Genomic DNA, 12,103 nt, shown 5'->3' with positions numbered 1-12,103 from the left:
CGTTTACTTGTTCTATGTCTACGTCAGAAGCCACGTGCCCACGTGACCTATACTACATGTAGTCATGGCAGACGACTACAGGCGACAAGATTTTGAGTTGGAGAGGAGAATATTTGAGATAGACAACAAATGTTCATGTCTCCGAGCTGAAAAGCAAGGTATCGCTTAACCATGTTGTTCTACTATGTTTTGTTTTGTAACTGTCTTGAATATTTATTTTTTTTCAGAAGAGAAATTATTTTCCTGGATTGTTTAGCTGCGAAGCTAACTAACGAACGTTAGCTTGCAGCCATAGCAACAACTGATGTCTGAAACTATGCGGTTTGACAAGTCATTTACTGTAGCTTTGAACTAACCGGTATCTCAGCAGCTTCATAGTGAGGTTTATTGTCTAAGTGGTGGTTTGTTTTGTACTTTTTTGCTTTTAAGTTGGTGGCAAATAGTGAAACATTAGCTTAAATACAGTTGAGAAACGTTTATTTTAAAAGCTGATAGGATGAGTCATTGTTAGTGGCGTAGAATGTAATCATTGCTTCCCATGTGACCTTAATTCCTGTAAACACTTGAACACGTTAGTTTAAATTTGCTAACCACAAAATAACCGCCAAAGGCTGTCACTGCGCTCTCGATGCTAAAAAAGCCCCTTAGAAGTTGTCACTAATCGGGGTTTATATGCATTTACGATATGCCTAATTTGTAAATGCTAACATGTATTTTTTCTTTTTTTAATAGATGATGATTATTTGCAGAATGCGTCTGCCATACTAGAGAAGTTGAAAAGCTTTTACAGACAAGGAGGAGAAAGCTTCAACCTTTTCAAGCTGCTTCAGGATTACACACAGGTTTTTCTTCACTTTATTCTTTAACTGATATTACTTAGTTTACTGTGAAACGAAATCTGTATGAGATTACTTAAAATGTCTAAATAGGAATCCTGACAATATTGATCACATTCAATCAGCATCTTCTTTGCTGTTTGTTTCATAAGGTTTTGGGATCTACAAAAATGAAACGTAACATGATTCTAAACTCAGTTTGGACAATTTATTTGGTTAGAAAATTACTTCCAAAAATATCAGACGGACCATATTGGAAGAAAGGGTGAATCCTACGTTTTGTGACAGTAGTGTCCCCTTCTTTTCCTTTTTTCTCCTCTTCTGGAATTGCCAAAAACTTTCAGCAGGCAGTATTATTGTCATCTGTGGCCACTCTTATTATTAAGAATGTCAAAAGAAAATGCTGTCGTTGGTATTTGTATAAATATACATAAATATGAGCAGGGCTTCCCCCAAATGAAAGGATGCATAATATCTAATTAAAATGTGGGTGCAAAATGACGCCAATTTGCTCAGTGCAGCTTTTCTGCCTTTAAGGCTAGTTTCTGAATTATGAACCCCTGTAAGCTCATGTGTGTTGTGTTAAACAAAACGGTAGTAAATGATAGAAGTATTCCTGTTTGGACAAGGATCAAAAGTTTTAGCTGCAACCACTCTTGTTTAGGCTTAGATGGTGTTAAACTAGCTTTGTTTTGCAACTAACCTAAGAAAACAATCCAATGAAAGTCACTGCATAATTAAAATGGGATTTAAAGTGAAAAGGTTTGGTTGTATCCCATGATGCAATTTTTTTTTACAAGACAACAAAGTCCCTTGGATTTTAGTCTGTCAGACCTCTCCTTTTTTGCTGATGATCAACAGCAATGGACATTCAGTTCAAAATACACAAATATAGCCTATTCTGTCTAGATAAAACAAAGTATGAAGTCGGTGTGGATGTTTTATTAAAGGAAGCAATGAGTCTCATGAGCAAAATTAAAGGCGCCCTCGTGTAGTGAGCTAACCGTGTTCTGAAAAATGTCAGAAAGGATGTTTCTCTCAAGCTGCCAACAATTGTGCTTCTGTTTGTTACTCTAGGCTTTAAAGCTTTATAGTTAATTACATTCTTTTCTACTAGTACATGAACTTTATTTCCTTTTTGTTTTATGCATGGATCTGTTTTCATTTATTTTCTCCTATGTAGGTGATTCTTGACATCACTTTTTATGAAGAGAATCAACTGGTGGATCAGGAATTCCCTGAAGACTCCTCACCATTTAAGATCCAGCAGCTGCTGCAAGACCTGACTGAGCCAGAAGTTTTGGTGGCGAGGCTGACGCCAGGACAGGAGGTGAGCAATTTTATGTCGCAGTATGTTATTCTACTCTGCAAATATAGTTTTAGAAAACTCAGTTGGGTGCATTCGGAAATTGCACACTATAATTTACAATTTATGGACAAATCATTTAGGCACACTAAAGGGGAAGACACTTTTCTCCCCAAGAGAAATGATATCCAACATGGTTTTATGTTGCTGCTGTCTTCGGTCGACTGTTGGAAATCTTTTCCACTTAGATTTTACTGACTTTATTTTCACCGTACATGCATATATGTGGTTTGTTAACATGGTTTTCTATCGTCATAAAATAATTCATATTTTTTGGCCTTTTGATAGGTGCAGTCTGTGTTGGGCACAGAGCTGTTGGAATGCCTGTACTGGAGACGTGGAGCTCTGCTGTACATGTACTGCCACACCCTTCATCAGCGAAAGCAATGGATCAAGAAAAACAAGGACACATTCATTAAGGTACCACACTGTAAATGTAAAGTGCCATGGAAACGTATTTATACTCCTTGAACCTTCTCACGTTTTGTCACAATGTAAACACATACATCAATGTATTTTATTTGGGGTTTTATGTGATAGATCCTATACAAACTAGTTAGAAAGAAAATTACATATGGTTTAAACAATGTTATTTTTACAATTGAAAAGTGTGGCATTGCTTTGAATTCATTGTTAATTAATCTCAGTGTAAATACAGCTGTTCTGTGAAGCCTTCAGAGGTTTTGGTGGAGGACATTAATGACCAAACAGAGACCAAAGAACACAACAGACAGGTCAGGGAATAAGTTGTGGAGGAGTCTAAAGCTGAATTGGACGATATCCTAAAAGCACGCCTGCAAACTTGCCAAGATATGCTCATCCACCTTAACTATCAGGTTTTTAGTGAGAGATTTACTCAAAAAAAAAGCAGTCAAGAGCCCCATTGTAACTCTTGAGGAGCTGCAGATTTACAGCTCAGGTGGGGAATCAGTTGACAGGACAGCTATTTATGGTAGATGTATGGTGATCTTTGGCAGGTCATAAAGGGTTAAGTATTGTTGTGACTACCCCTAAACCAAGTTTCTTCAAAGAAGGTGTAGATCAAACCTTATTCGTGTATTAAAATGGGCCTGTTAACGTCAAAACATATCTCCCTGAGAAACCGTGGCCAAACTGGTCTGGTCCACTTTTCCACAAGTTCAAGACTGAAAACTGAAAATTGTTTACAGAGGCTCTCCATCCAATATGACTGATCTTGAGCTGTGCAAAGAAGGAAAAAGAAAAATCAGTCTCTAGATGTGCTGGTAGAGACATACCCCAAGACGTGCAGCTGTAACTCCAGTAAAAGGTGTTTCTACAAGCATTGACTGAGGAGGGGCTGAATACAATTATGAGCTACACGTTATAAGCTTTCTTGTATGTGTAAGCATACAACCATATTATTCCTACCCCTTCAGAATTATCCTCTACTGTGTGCTGAGCCAACACCTAAAATCCCAATAAAACATGCTGAAGTTTGTTGCTGTAATATGACAAAATGTGAAAAGCTCAAGCCGTATGAAATCAAGGCTGTGTACTTGAAGCATATCTATGAAATGTTCCTTGACTGATTATTATGTCCTACAAATATTGTCCATTTGCTGGAAAACGTTTCAAAAGTTGCCCCAATGCACATTTTGACCCAGTGTATTCAGGAAGGCGTTCGGTATTTGATGCGGATGCTACAAGTTAGAAACACAGTGAAGCTCAATGATGGGGTGGTGCTCCATGACAGTGCTACAGCAAGCATCTTATCTGAAGGTAAATATGTTCAACTCTGCATAAAATAAACTGTTCTGCCTTCCTTTTTGCAATACCCGTTACCTGCTTGTGTTTCGACAGGCATTTTTTCAGACACTCACCTGCTGACAATGATGTACATTGGCGAAATGTGTTTCTGGGCTGTCAAGTATGAGGATTGCAGTGCTGACTCCACAGACCACAAAGACGGCCTCCAGTTTCGGGACATCGGTACACAGATTCTGAACAAATATGTGCATGCCTGCGAGGGTCCTCTGCAAGGCCAGGGCTGGAATACGGAAAATGCCAAGGAAATCCTTAGTATTTTACAGTGAAATAAACTGCTAAAAGTTACCACCAGGCACAGATCTAAGTACAGTGTTCAAATGTGTCAAATCCAAATAAATATCGAACTCCATGAAAGTGGTGCAGGTGCAGTTTCTAAAAGGGTAAAAGAGAGGGACATGCAGGAAGTGTGTGAGGATAATGTGTCTTTGGGTTGTTTTACCCTTAAAGAACATGAGAAGAGCATGTGAATGAGAGTTTAGAAAGTACTGTTGGAGGAAAATAAAGGCTAAAAGATAAGCTTAATAATTTGTGCTGACTAAGCAGATCTCATCTTGAATAGTTCTTGGAGCAATTTGCTCCAAAGATGTTATAATAATTTTATTATTAATATTCAGAGAGTATTATTTAACTAAAATGACTGTCTCTAATTTTTAAGATTGTTTCAGATTTGAACATAATCCAGCATGATGTGTGACATTGCACATAACATCTTATTTATTGTTTTGTTGCCATTCTTATGTTTTTATGGTGTAATAGAGTTGTGGCTAATATGTGTGTATAAAATATGCACATACATGTAAAGCAAGGAGTTTCAGAGCCGATTACCAATTTTAGGTATGTTTAGGTGTGTTCATGCCATTTTTCTAATGTGTTGCCTGTTTTTCCATGTATCCAAATTCGTTTTCCTTCCACCCCACCTGGATAACTGGCAGTGTAACCATTAATACAGACCCTGTTATTTGAAGAAAAAAAAATCTGTTTTTTATGTCCTTGTTGATAATAAAGATATGATTTGTTTTCAGTAAAAATGATTTTTGTATCATGTCATTGTTTAAAAACAAATCCTTGTTTGGTCATGAATCCGTTTTTATTCATGTAGAACTACACTACCCATAGTGCTCTACTATTGCCACTAACGAGGAAGTAAAAGAACAGGAAACGTCAAAGTTGTTTGGCACACCGTGTTTGACTGGGATAAAAGTGCTTTATATTAGTTTGTCATTTATTTCTAACGTCTGAAGCCATGGCTGAGAGAAATGGGCAGCTGAAGTCTGTGGTGATTCGCAGCTTCAGGCGGTTCAGTGAACGATATTTTCCAGAGAAAGCTGCCAAAAACCTGATGTCAGACGTGGAACAGAAAGAAGAGGAATCACACTTGGGATGTTTGGAAAGCTTACCGGTAAGGCATAACGGGGAGCTTTCAGTAGAAATAACTAGAAAATGGTTGTGTGTTAAACACTGTCTTGCATTCAATTGCTTTCACCCTTAAAGGCACAAAAACAACTAGTCTGACATTATGTGGTGATAAGATAATGGAAATAAACAACGTGATTAACTTCCCCCTACAGGTATTAAAACTCAAAGGCTTAAAAAATCTACATGTTGCCATTCATACTTCCAGGAAAAGCTGGATAGTTTTCTAAAAAAGAAATTCCCCATCAAAACATGATGAAAGTGCTGCTTTTACTTATGTTTAATGCATGTGCAGACTAAATGTTGGGAAGTGCTGCTAGTGACAAGCAAAGATAATTTTCAAAGAAAATAAATTTACCAGGTCCGGCTTTATTTGGTCTTGCCCAAGATGAGAAAAGGTTGGATTTATACTTCTGGCCACAGAATCTATAAAATGCATAATCTAAATTGGCAGTTTTTCCTTCCATCAACCTCCTGTTGCTTGTTTGAGATAGAATTTTAGAGGTAAGAAGTCCAGGACAGAAACCCATATATCCCTCTGTCCAGCTCTTCTTGAGTATTTGGACAGAGGTATATCCCAAGACATTCCCAGGTGAGAAAAATCTCTACAGATTGGTGCCCGGGAAGCATCCTGAACGGATTCCTATAACCACCTCTGCAGACTCCTCCAAACTTGCACTCAGTGATGGAGATTGTCAATCTATCTGGAAGAGTGAGCCAAACCAGCCTGCGGGCGAAACGTATTTCAATCGTTTGTATCAACGACTTTGTTCCTTTGGCCATGATCCAAATCTCATACCGCTAATGAGGGTAGACCAGTACACGAATCAGTACATCGAAATCTTTAACTTTTGGCTCAGCTCTTTTTTCACTGCATCGGACCAGAGCAACGTCTGGATCATTGCTTTCAAGGTTCCAGTCCATCTATCCATCTCTTGCTCCGTCTTACCATCTCTCGGGAACAAGAACTTGATATACTTGAAGTTCTTTACTTCAGGCAGACTGCCAACCCGTAGGGAGCAGTCCACCTTTTTTTCTGTTGAGAACCATCTCTGATTTAGAGAAGCTGATTCTCATCTTGGCTGCTTTACAGTTTGGTGCCAAACAGTGCTATGCACACTGGAGATTATGGCTTAAACACTATAACAGAATTGCAAAGAGGACACTCTGAAGTTCCCAAGCCAAACTCTTCTCCACGATCATGCCTTGCATTCCTGTCCATGAAAACACCCAACACGATTGAGGACAAGCGATAGTTCTAGCGGAGTTTAACCCACAGTAGGAAGTGTGTTGAAAATGTAGACTCAGCTCTTTGGGTATACAAGGACCAAGAACCCTACACTCTTGCAGACCCCCAACCCCCACAAAATACATTGAGGGACACATCTGAAAGGTTTCTCCATATCCACATAAGACATGTGGACCAGTTCCCTTGACCCCTTTAGTAATTCTGCCAAGATCTGGTCCAGTTTTCCAAGATCTGGGTAAAAGTCACACTGCTTAACCTGAATGAGGATTGATAATCAGTGGGAGCCTCCCATTTAATACCCTGTGAGAAGTGTGATCCATTGATGGTTAGAACATATTTGCCTGTCTAATTTTTTTAAAGTAGTCCAGTGTTCAGCATTTAACCAGTGTATAAAATGTAAAAACAATATTATATCTTCTTTCAAAAGGTGGATATACAATTCCTGATCATGACCTTTCTTTCTCCTGTGGATATCTGCAATCTGGGAACCACCAGTCGATACTGGAGGGCCATGGTGAGAGATCCGTTACTGTGGAGATACTTCCTGTTGAGAGACATGCAGCACTGGTTGTCCATCGATCATCTGACTATGCCTGATCTGGAGTTGCTGGATGCCCCGCTAGTTAGTGAACATGAAAGCCTGGAAGACAGAGAAGAAGGGGAAGAGAAAAACAGGGAAGTGATATTTGACTACATGTCAGAGTAAGTATATGTTTCTGATGCCTTACATTAAGCTAATTCATAAATGTTTCCACCATATGTTTTTTTTTAACGCATGTTTTGTTTTGACAGATACTTAAAAGGTTGTCCATCCTGCAGACAACAGTGGTTGCCCTCCCGACCAGCATATGAGCTTCTAACTTCATTTCTTCAGTACCTGGTCCCCTCATCTGAACCCCGTTATGCAATGTTCGGGCCTGGCATGGAGCAGCTAGATGTCTCTTTGGTCACAAGGCTCATGCATGCCCCAGACCTGTTACCTGTGTCAGGTACTCCACAAAGACAGATAAATGGTGAGGTGATGCTAGGTTCTCTTTTTTGGTTTGTTTATTTTGTTGGTAGTTCTTTTTCTATAAATATAAATACAGTACAGTAGTTCTGTTTGGTTCTTGTATGCAAATTACATCCTAAATCCAAGAGAGACTTACACAGTAGCACCTGAAAACCTTTAAAAATACAGTTAGGAATATAGACAGTATTAATAACACTTTTTAAAATTTTATCACATTAAAACTACAACTTTGATTTATTTTAATGGGCTTTTAATTGACAGACTAAAACAAAGTTGGACATAGTTGTGAAATAAAAGGAAAAGAACACATGCTTTTCAGAAAATTTTACACAAAAATCTAAAAAGTCTTTTCAGGTATTGGTTTACTAGCACTCTGGAGACTTCTTTTTTGCAAAAATGGCTGTAGCTCAGTCAGATTGGATGAAAAGCATCTGTGAACATCAAATTTGTTGTCTTGCAAAAGATTTTCCGTTGGATTTTGGACCAGGACTTCCACCAGGCCATTTTAACACATTGGTATGCTTGGGTCTTAACCATTCTATTGTAGCCATGGTTGTATGTTTGGGGTCGCTATCCTGCTGAAAGATGAACATCTGCCCCAGTTTTCATTCTTTTGCAGCCTCTGACAGGCTTTCTTCAGGGATTGCTCTGTATTTAGCTCAATCTGCATTTCCATCAACTCTTACCACCTTCCCTGTCCTTTCTAAAGAAACATGTACCCACAGTATAATGCTGCCAGCAAGTAGGTAAAAAAAGCAACATTTTGACCTCACCTGACCAGAGCACCTTTGTTAACTTGTTTGCTGTATCCCCTCCACGACTTGTAGCAAACTTTAAATAGGACATCTTATCAGTTTCTTTCAGCAAGGACTTTTTTTTCAATTCCTCCTTAAAGTTTAGGTTTGTAAAGGGCACTAAAGCTGCCCTGCCAGCAGATTGTCCAACTCGAGCCTTGGATGTCTGCAACTCTTTCAGAGATGTCAGAGGTGTGGATGCCTGCAGCTCCTCCAGAGTTACCCTGGGGCCTCTAGGCTGCTTCTCCGATGAATTCTCTTCTTGCTCAGCTTATTGGGTTTGGTGGACAGCCATGTCTACGTTTGCAGTTGGGCCGTACTCTTTTCAGTTTCACAGTAAAAAAATTGAACAGTGCTCTATGATCTCAAAGAGCACTTTTTCATTCAAAGCTAGGAGAGTTGCTTTATTACCTAACCCTACTTTAAGCTTCCCTACAACTTTATCTCTGACCTGTTTGCTGTGTTTATTGATCTTCATGATGCTGTTTGTTCTCGAATGTTCTCAAATAAACATCTGAGACCTTCACAGAACCGCTGTGCATTTACTGAGATTACATTTTTAAAATGTGTTATCTTTTTCCAACCACATTGAATTAGTCTATAACATAAAACCCCAATAAAATAAGTTATATACAGTTTGGGTTGAAATGTGAGAAAGTATGAAAACAATCAAGGGGTACGAATACAATTCAATTCAATTCAAAAATACTTTATTAATCCCGAAGGGAAATTAAATAAATGTCCAAAAATAGAAAGTATTAAGAAAAATCCTCCAAGCTGTACAGCATCCGACACTGGAGTGGACAGTCATCCAAAAAAAATCAACTGTATCCACCACAAGAGGAATAGTTCCCAAAAAAGAATAAATCAGAATCAAAAGTAACAGAGCTACTCCAACCTGCTGCCACCTTGAGCGGCGCAATTCTAGAAATACTTCATAGCACTGAATACATCTGCAGTCACAAATCATCTTACTTGTAGGTGTATTTGCCTGCCACAGGATAGCAGCATTGGCCACAATCCTTACTAGTTACTGTCAAGAAGGCTGCTGATGAAGTAACCCGAACTAATGCCAGATACCGTTTTTATTCTAGGTATTGGCTCTGGGATTAGCTACCTATTCAACAACCAACACAAATTTAACATCCTAACTCTGTATTCCACCAACTGGTAAGCTCTTTATTCAAGATGTCACTAAGCTGCAGTTGCAATTCTTTTTTGTTTGAATAGCTTTGAAAACAGCCACAGATATAATAGTTGTTGTGTTTATGTCTGCAGGGCTGAGAGAGAAAAAGCACGTCTGCAGCAGCAGAGTGTCAGCAATAAGCTCTTTATCTTTGAAGGAACTAATGACTGGGGTCATCCAGTGGTTATCCCTGCTCCTCAGGTGCAGAAGGTGTGTGAGGTGGTGGATGGCTTCATTTATGTGGCCAATGCAGAGCCTGGAAAAGGTGAGAGAAAATGGCACGTATTTGCCGCCATTGGTCCTCTTTAACTTTATGTTTTGTCATATTGTTGGTTTTAGGTCACTCAGCTCTGAAAAGCAGGATAAAAAACATTTGTTTCACAGGTGACGAGGCGTCTGAGGTGGCCCAGATTAGAGCTGTGCTGAATTGTGTTGGGGATTCCACAACTAAGCCTCTACTGGTGCTCTCCTGTGTGTCCCGAGAACCAGAGGCAGCGAGTGATAGAGCCAAACATCGAACACCCTGTGTTTATATGGCTAAGAGACTTGGCCTTCCTCAGCTATCTAATCGCTGGATGGTAACTGGTTCATACTAAATTAATTCCAAGCTTTCTACTCAAACATCAGTATGTAGATAATTTTCAAAAAGTGTTTCTTTTTTTTTTCAGGTGCAGGATACAGTGGCAGAATCACTGGCAGGTGTTTTGGATGGGATTGCCTGGCTGCTGAAATCTTCTGGTGTCAAAATTTAGTGATGACAATTCTGAAAATCCTAATACCATCAAAGGGAATTTGACCACAGACCACCATGCCATTTCATCTTGATGCCAATACACACTTCTTTATTATTTTTACCTTGTATGCATAGCTGTTTGATCTGCCAAAGTCTTATTAGAAGAGCACTACTGATGGAGCGTCATTATTGTGGGTGAGTGGATAGAGGTATCATTTTTGAATTGTGCAAATGAAGCAAATAAAATGCATAGTTTAACACTAATTCCAAGAAAACTAAAGACTGATGCTGCATTGAGGATATTATTTACATATATTACATATCCGGGGGAAGAGGTACCGTCAAAAATAAATTTTCACCCTGAAAAAAATAAAAAATCTAGTTTTGATCCCTAGGTTTCATAGTTATGAATGTTTACCAGAAACTGTCCTGTGAAGGCATTATACTTTTTTGTTCCCAAGGGGAAATTATTTTCCACAGACTAGCCCCTGGACTCTCCTTACCAGTGGTGAAAGTCTTATTATGGAAACATTAGAAGAAAAGAAGCTTTCAAGTGCACCGTTTGCACACAGCTAAATTAATACCAGCAATTTATTTAAAAAAAAAGAAATGTTGCCTTTTGATAAACAATGAACACTTGAAATGTATAAGCTGTTTTTGTTGAATACACTTTTTTTTTATCTCTTGAGAGCAGGAACAAATTATCTTTTTTATTCATTTCTGTATTTTTATTATACTTGTACATTTCCTTTTTATGCAGTGCCTCTGAAAAATCACTAACCATTTTGTCAATTTACAATCACAAATGTTGGTGTATTATTCTGAGATTTGTCTTTGTGATAGACCAATATAAAGTGGTACATTACTGTTTAAGTGAAAGGTAAAAGTTTTCTTTTTACAAATAAATATCTGAAAAGAGTTGTGTCCATTTACTTTGATAACCCTAAATAAAATTCAGTTCCACTTTTTGCCTCTACAAGTCAAATAATTTGTCCACTTGTGCCTGATTTAATCTGAGTTTCAATCTGGTTGTTCTTTGAAGGCCTCAGAGATTTGTTAGGTAGTGAACAAATGGCATGAAGGACCAAGAACCAGAGCAAACAGCCCAGTGATGAAGTTGTGGAAAGGTTTATGCAGGGATAGATTATAAAACAAAAATCCAAGTTTTTAACATCTCATGAAGCACTATTCAGTCTACCTATTTTCTGAAAGTGGAGAAAAGTACACCACCTAAACCAATGAGGCTAGGAAATGAGCGGATTAATCAGGGAAGCAGCCAAGAGGCCAATGTTAACTCTGCAGGAGCTGCAGAGATCCAGAGGTTAGGTGGGAGAATCCATTGACAGGACAATTATAATCTGTGCCCTCCACAAATCTGACCTGTACTGATGAATGTCAAGATTGTTGAAAAAAGCCAAGTAATTACCCACTGCAGTTTACCACAACCTACAGGTCCTTCTCAAAATATTAGCATATTGTGATAAAGTTCATTATTTTCCATAATGTCATGATGAAAATTTAACATTCATTTATTTTAGATTCATTGCACACTAACTGAAATATTTCAGGTCTTTTATTGTCTTAATACGGATGATTTTGGCATACAGCTCATGAAAACCCAAAATTCCTATCTCACAAAATTAGCATATCATTAAAAGGGTCTCTAAACGAGCTATGAACCTAATCATCTGAATCAACGAGTTAACTCTAAACACCTGCAAAAGAT

The 12,103-nt window shown here is 38.4% G+C and overlaps 2 protein-coding genes across 2 annotated transcripts; both read left to right on the top strand.

Moving 5' to 3' along the window:
• rimoc1 (rab7a interacting mon1-ccz1 complex subunit 1) lies at positions 1-5,021 on the top strand. The gene is made up of 6 exons (XM_047382579.1): positions 1-158; positions 733-842; positions 2,020-2,166; positions 2,491-2,622; positions 3,828-3,942; positions 4,024-5,021. The coding sequence occupies exons 1-6, from the start codon at positions 65-67 to the stop codon at positions 4,254-4,256; spliced, it is 831 nt and encodes a 276-aa protein (XP_047238535.1). The 5' UTR covers positions 1-64; the 3' UTR covers positions 4,257-5,021.
• A 109-nt stretch (positions 5,022-5,130) lies between these two features.
• fbxo4 (F-box protein 4) lies at positions 5,131-11,295 on the top strand. Its single transcript, XM_047382578.1, has 7 exons — positions 5,131-5,389; positions 7,080-7,354; positions 7,445-7,665; positions 9,553-9,628; positions 9,737-9,909; positions 10,029-10,222; positions 10,313-11,295. Exons 1-7 carry the CDS (start codon positions 5,234-5,236, stop codon positions 10,394-10,396), a joined length of 1,179 nt encoding a protein of 392 aa, XP_047238534.1. The 5' UTR covers positions 5,131-5,233; the 3' UTR covers positions 10,397-11,295.
• The last annotated feature ends 808 nt before the right edge of the window (positions 11,296-12,103 follow it).

The sequence above is a fragment of the Girardinichthys multiradiatus genome, chromosome 12, assembly GCF_021462225.1.
Source record: "Girardinichthys multiradiatus isolate DD_20200921_A chromosome 12, DD_fGirMul_XY1, whole genome shotgun sequence".
Lineage (NCBI taxonomy): Eukaryota > Metazoa > Chordata > Actinopteri > Cyprinodontiformes > Goodeidae > Girardinichthys > Girardinichthys multiradiatus.
Note: the sequence above shows the minus strand (reverse complement) of the source record. Positions and strands in the feature narration are given on the sequence as shown.

Bases quoted from the DNA above. Each gene is read 5' to 3' on its own strand.
- rimoc1 (XM_047382579.1), top strand. From the start codon at position 65: ATGGCAGACGACTACAGGCGACAAGATTTTGAGTTGGAGAGGAGAATA. The intron at 2,167-2,490 runs GTGAGCAATTTT...GCCTTTTGATAG, and splicing joins GGCTGACGCCAGGACAGGAG to GTGCAGTCTGTGTTGGGCAC. The intron at 3,943-4,023 runs GTAAATATGTTC...GTGTTTCGACAG, and splicing joins AGCAAGCATCTTATCTGAAG to GCATTTTTTCAGACACTCAC.
- fbxo4 (XM_047382578.1), top strand. From the start codon at position 5,234: ATGGCTGAGAGAAATGGGCAGCTGAAGTCTGTGGTGATTCGCAGCTTC. The intron at 7,355-7,444 runs GTAAGTATATGT...TTGTTTTGACAG, and splicing joins ATATTTGACTACATGTCAGA to ATACTTAAAAGGTTGTCCAT. The intron at 10,223-10,312 runs GTAACTGGTTCA...TTTTTTTTTCAG, and splicing joins AGCTATCTAATCGCTGGATG to GTGCAGGATACAGTGGCAGA.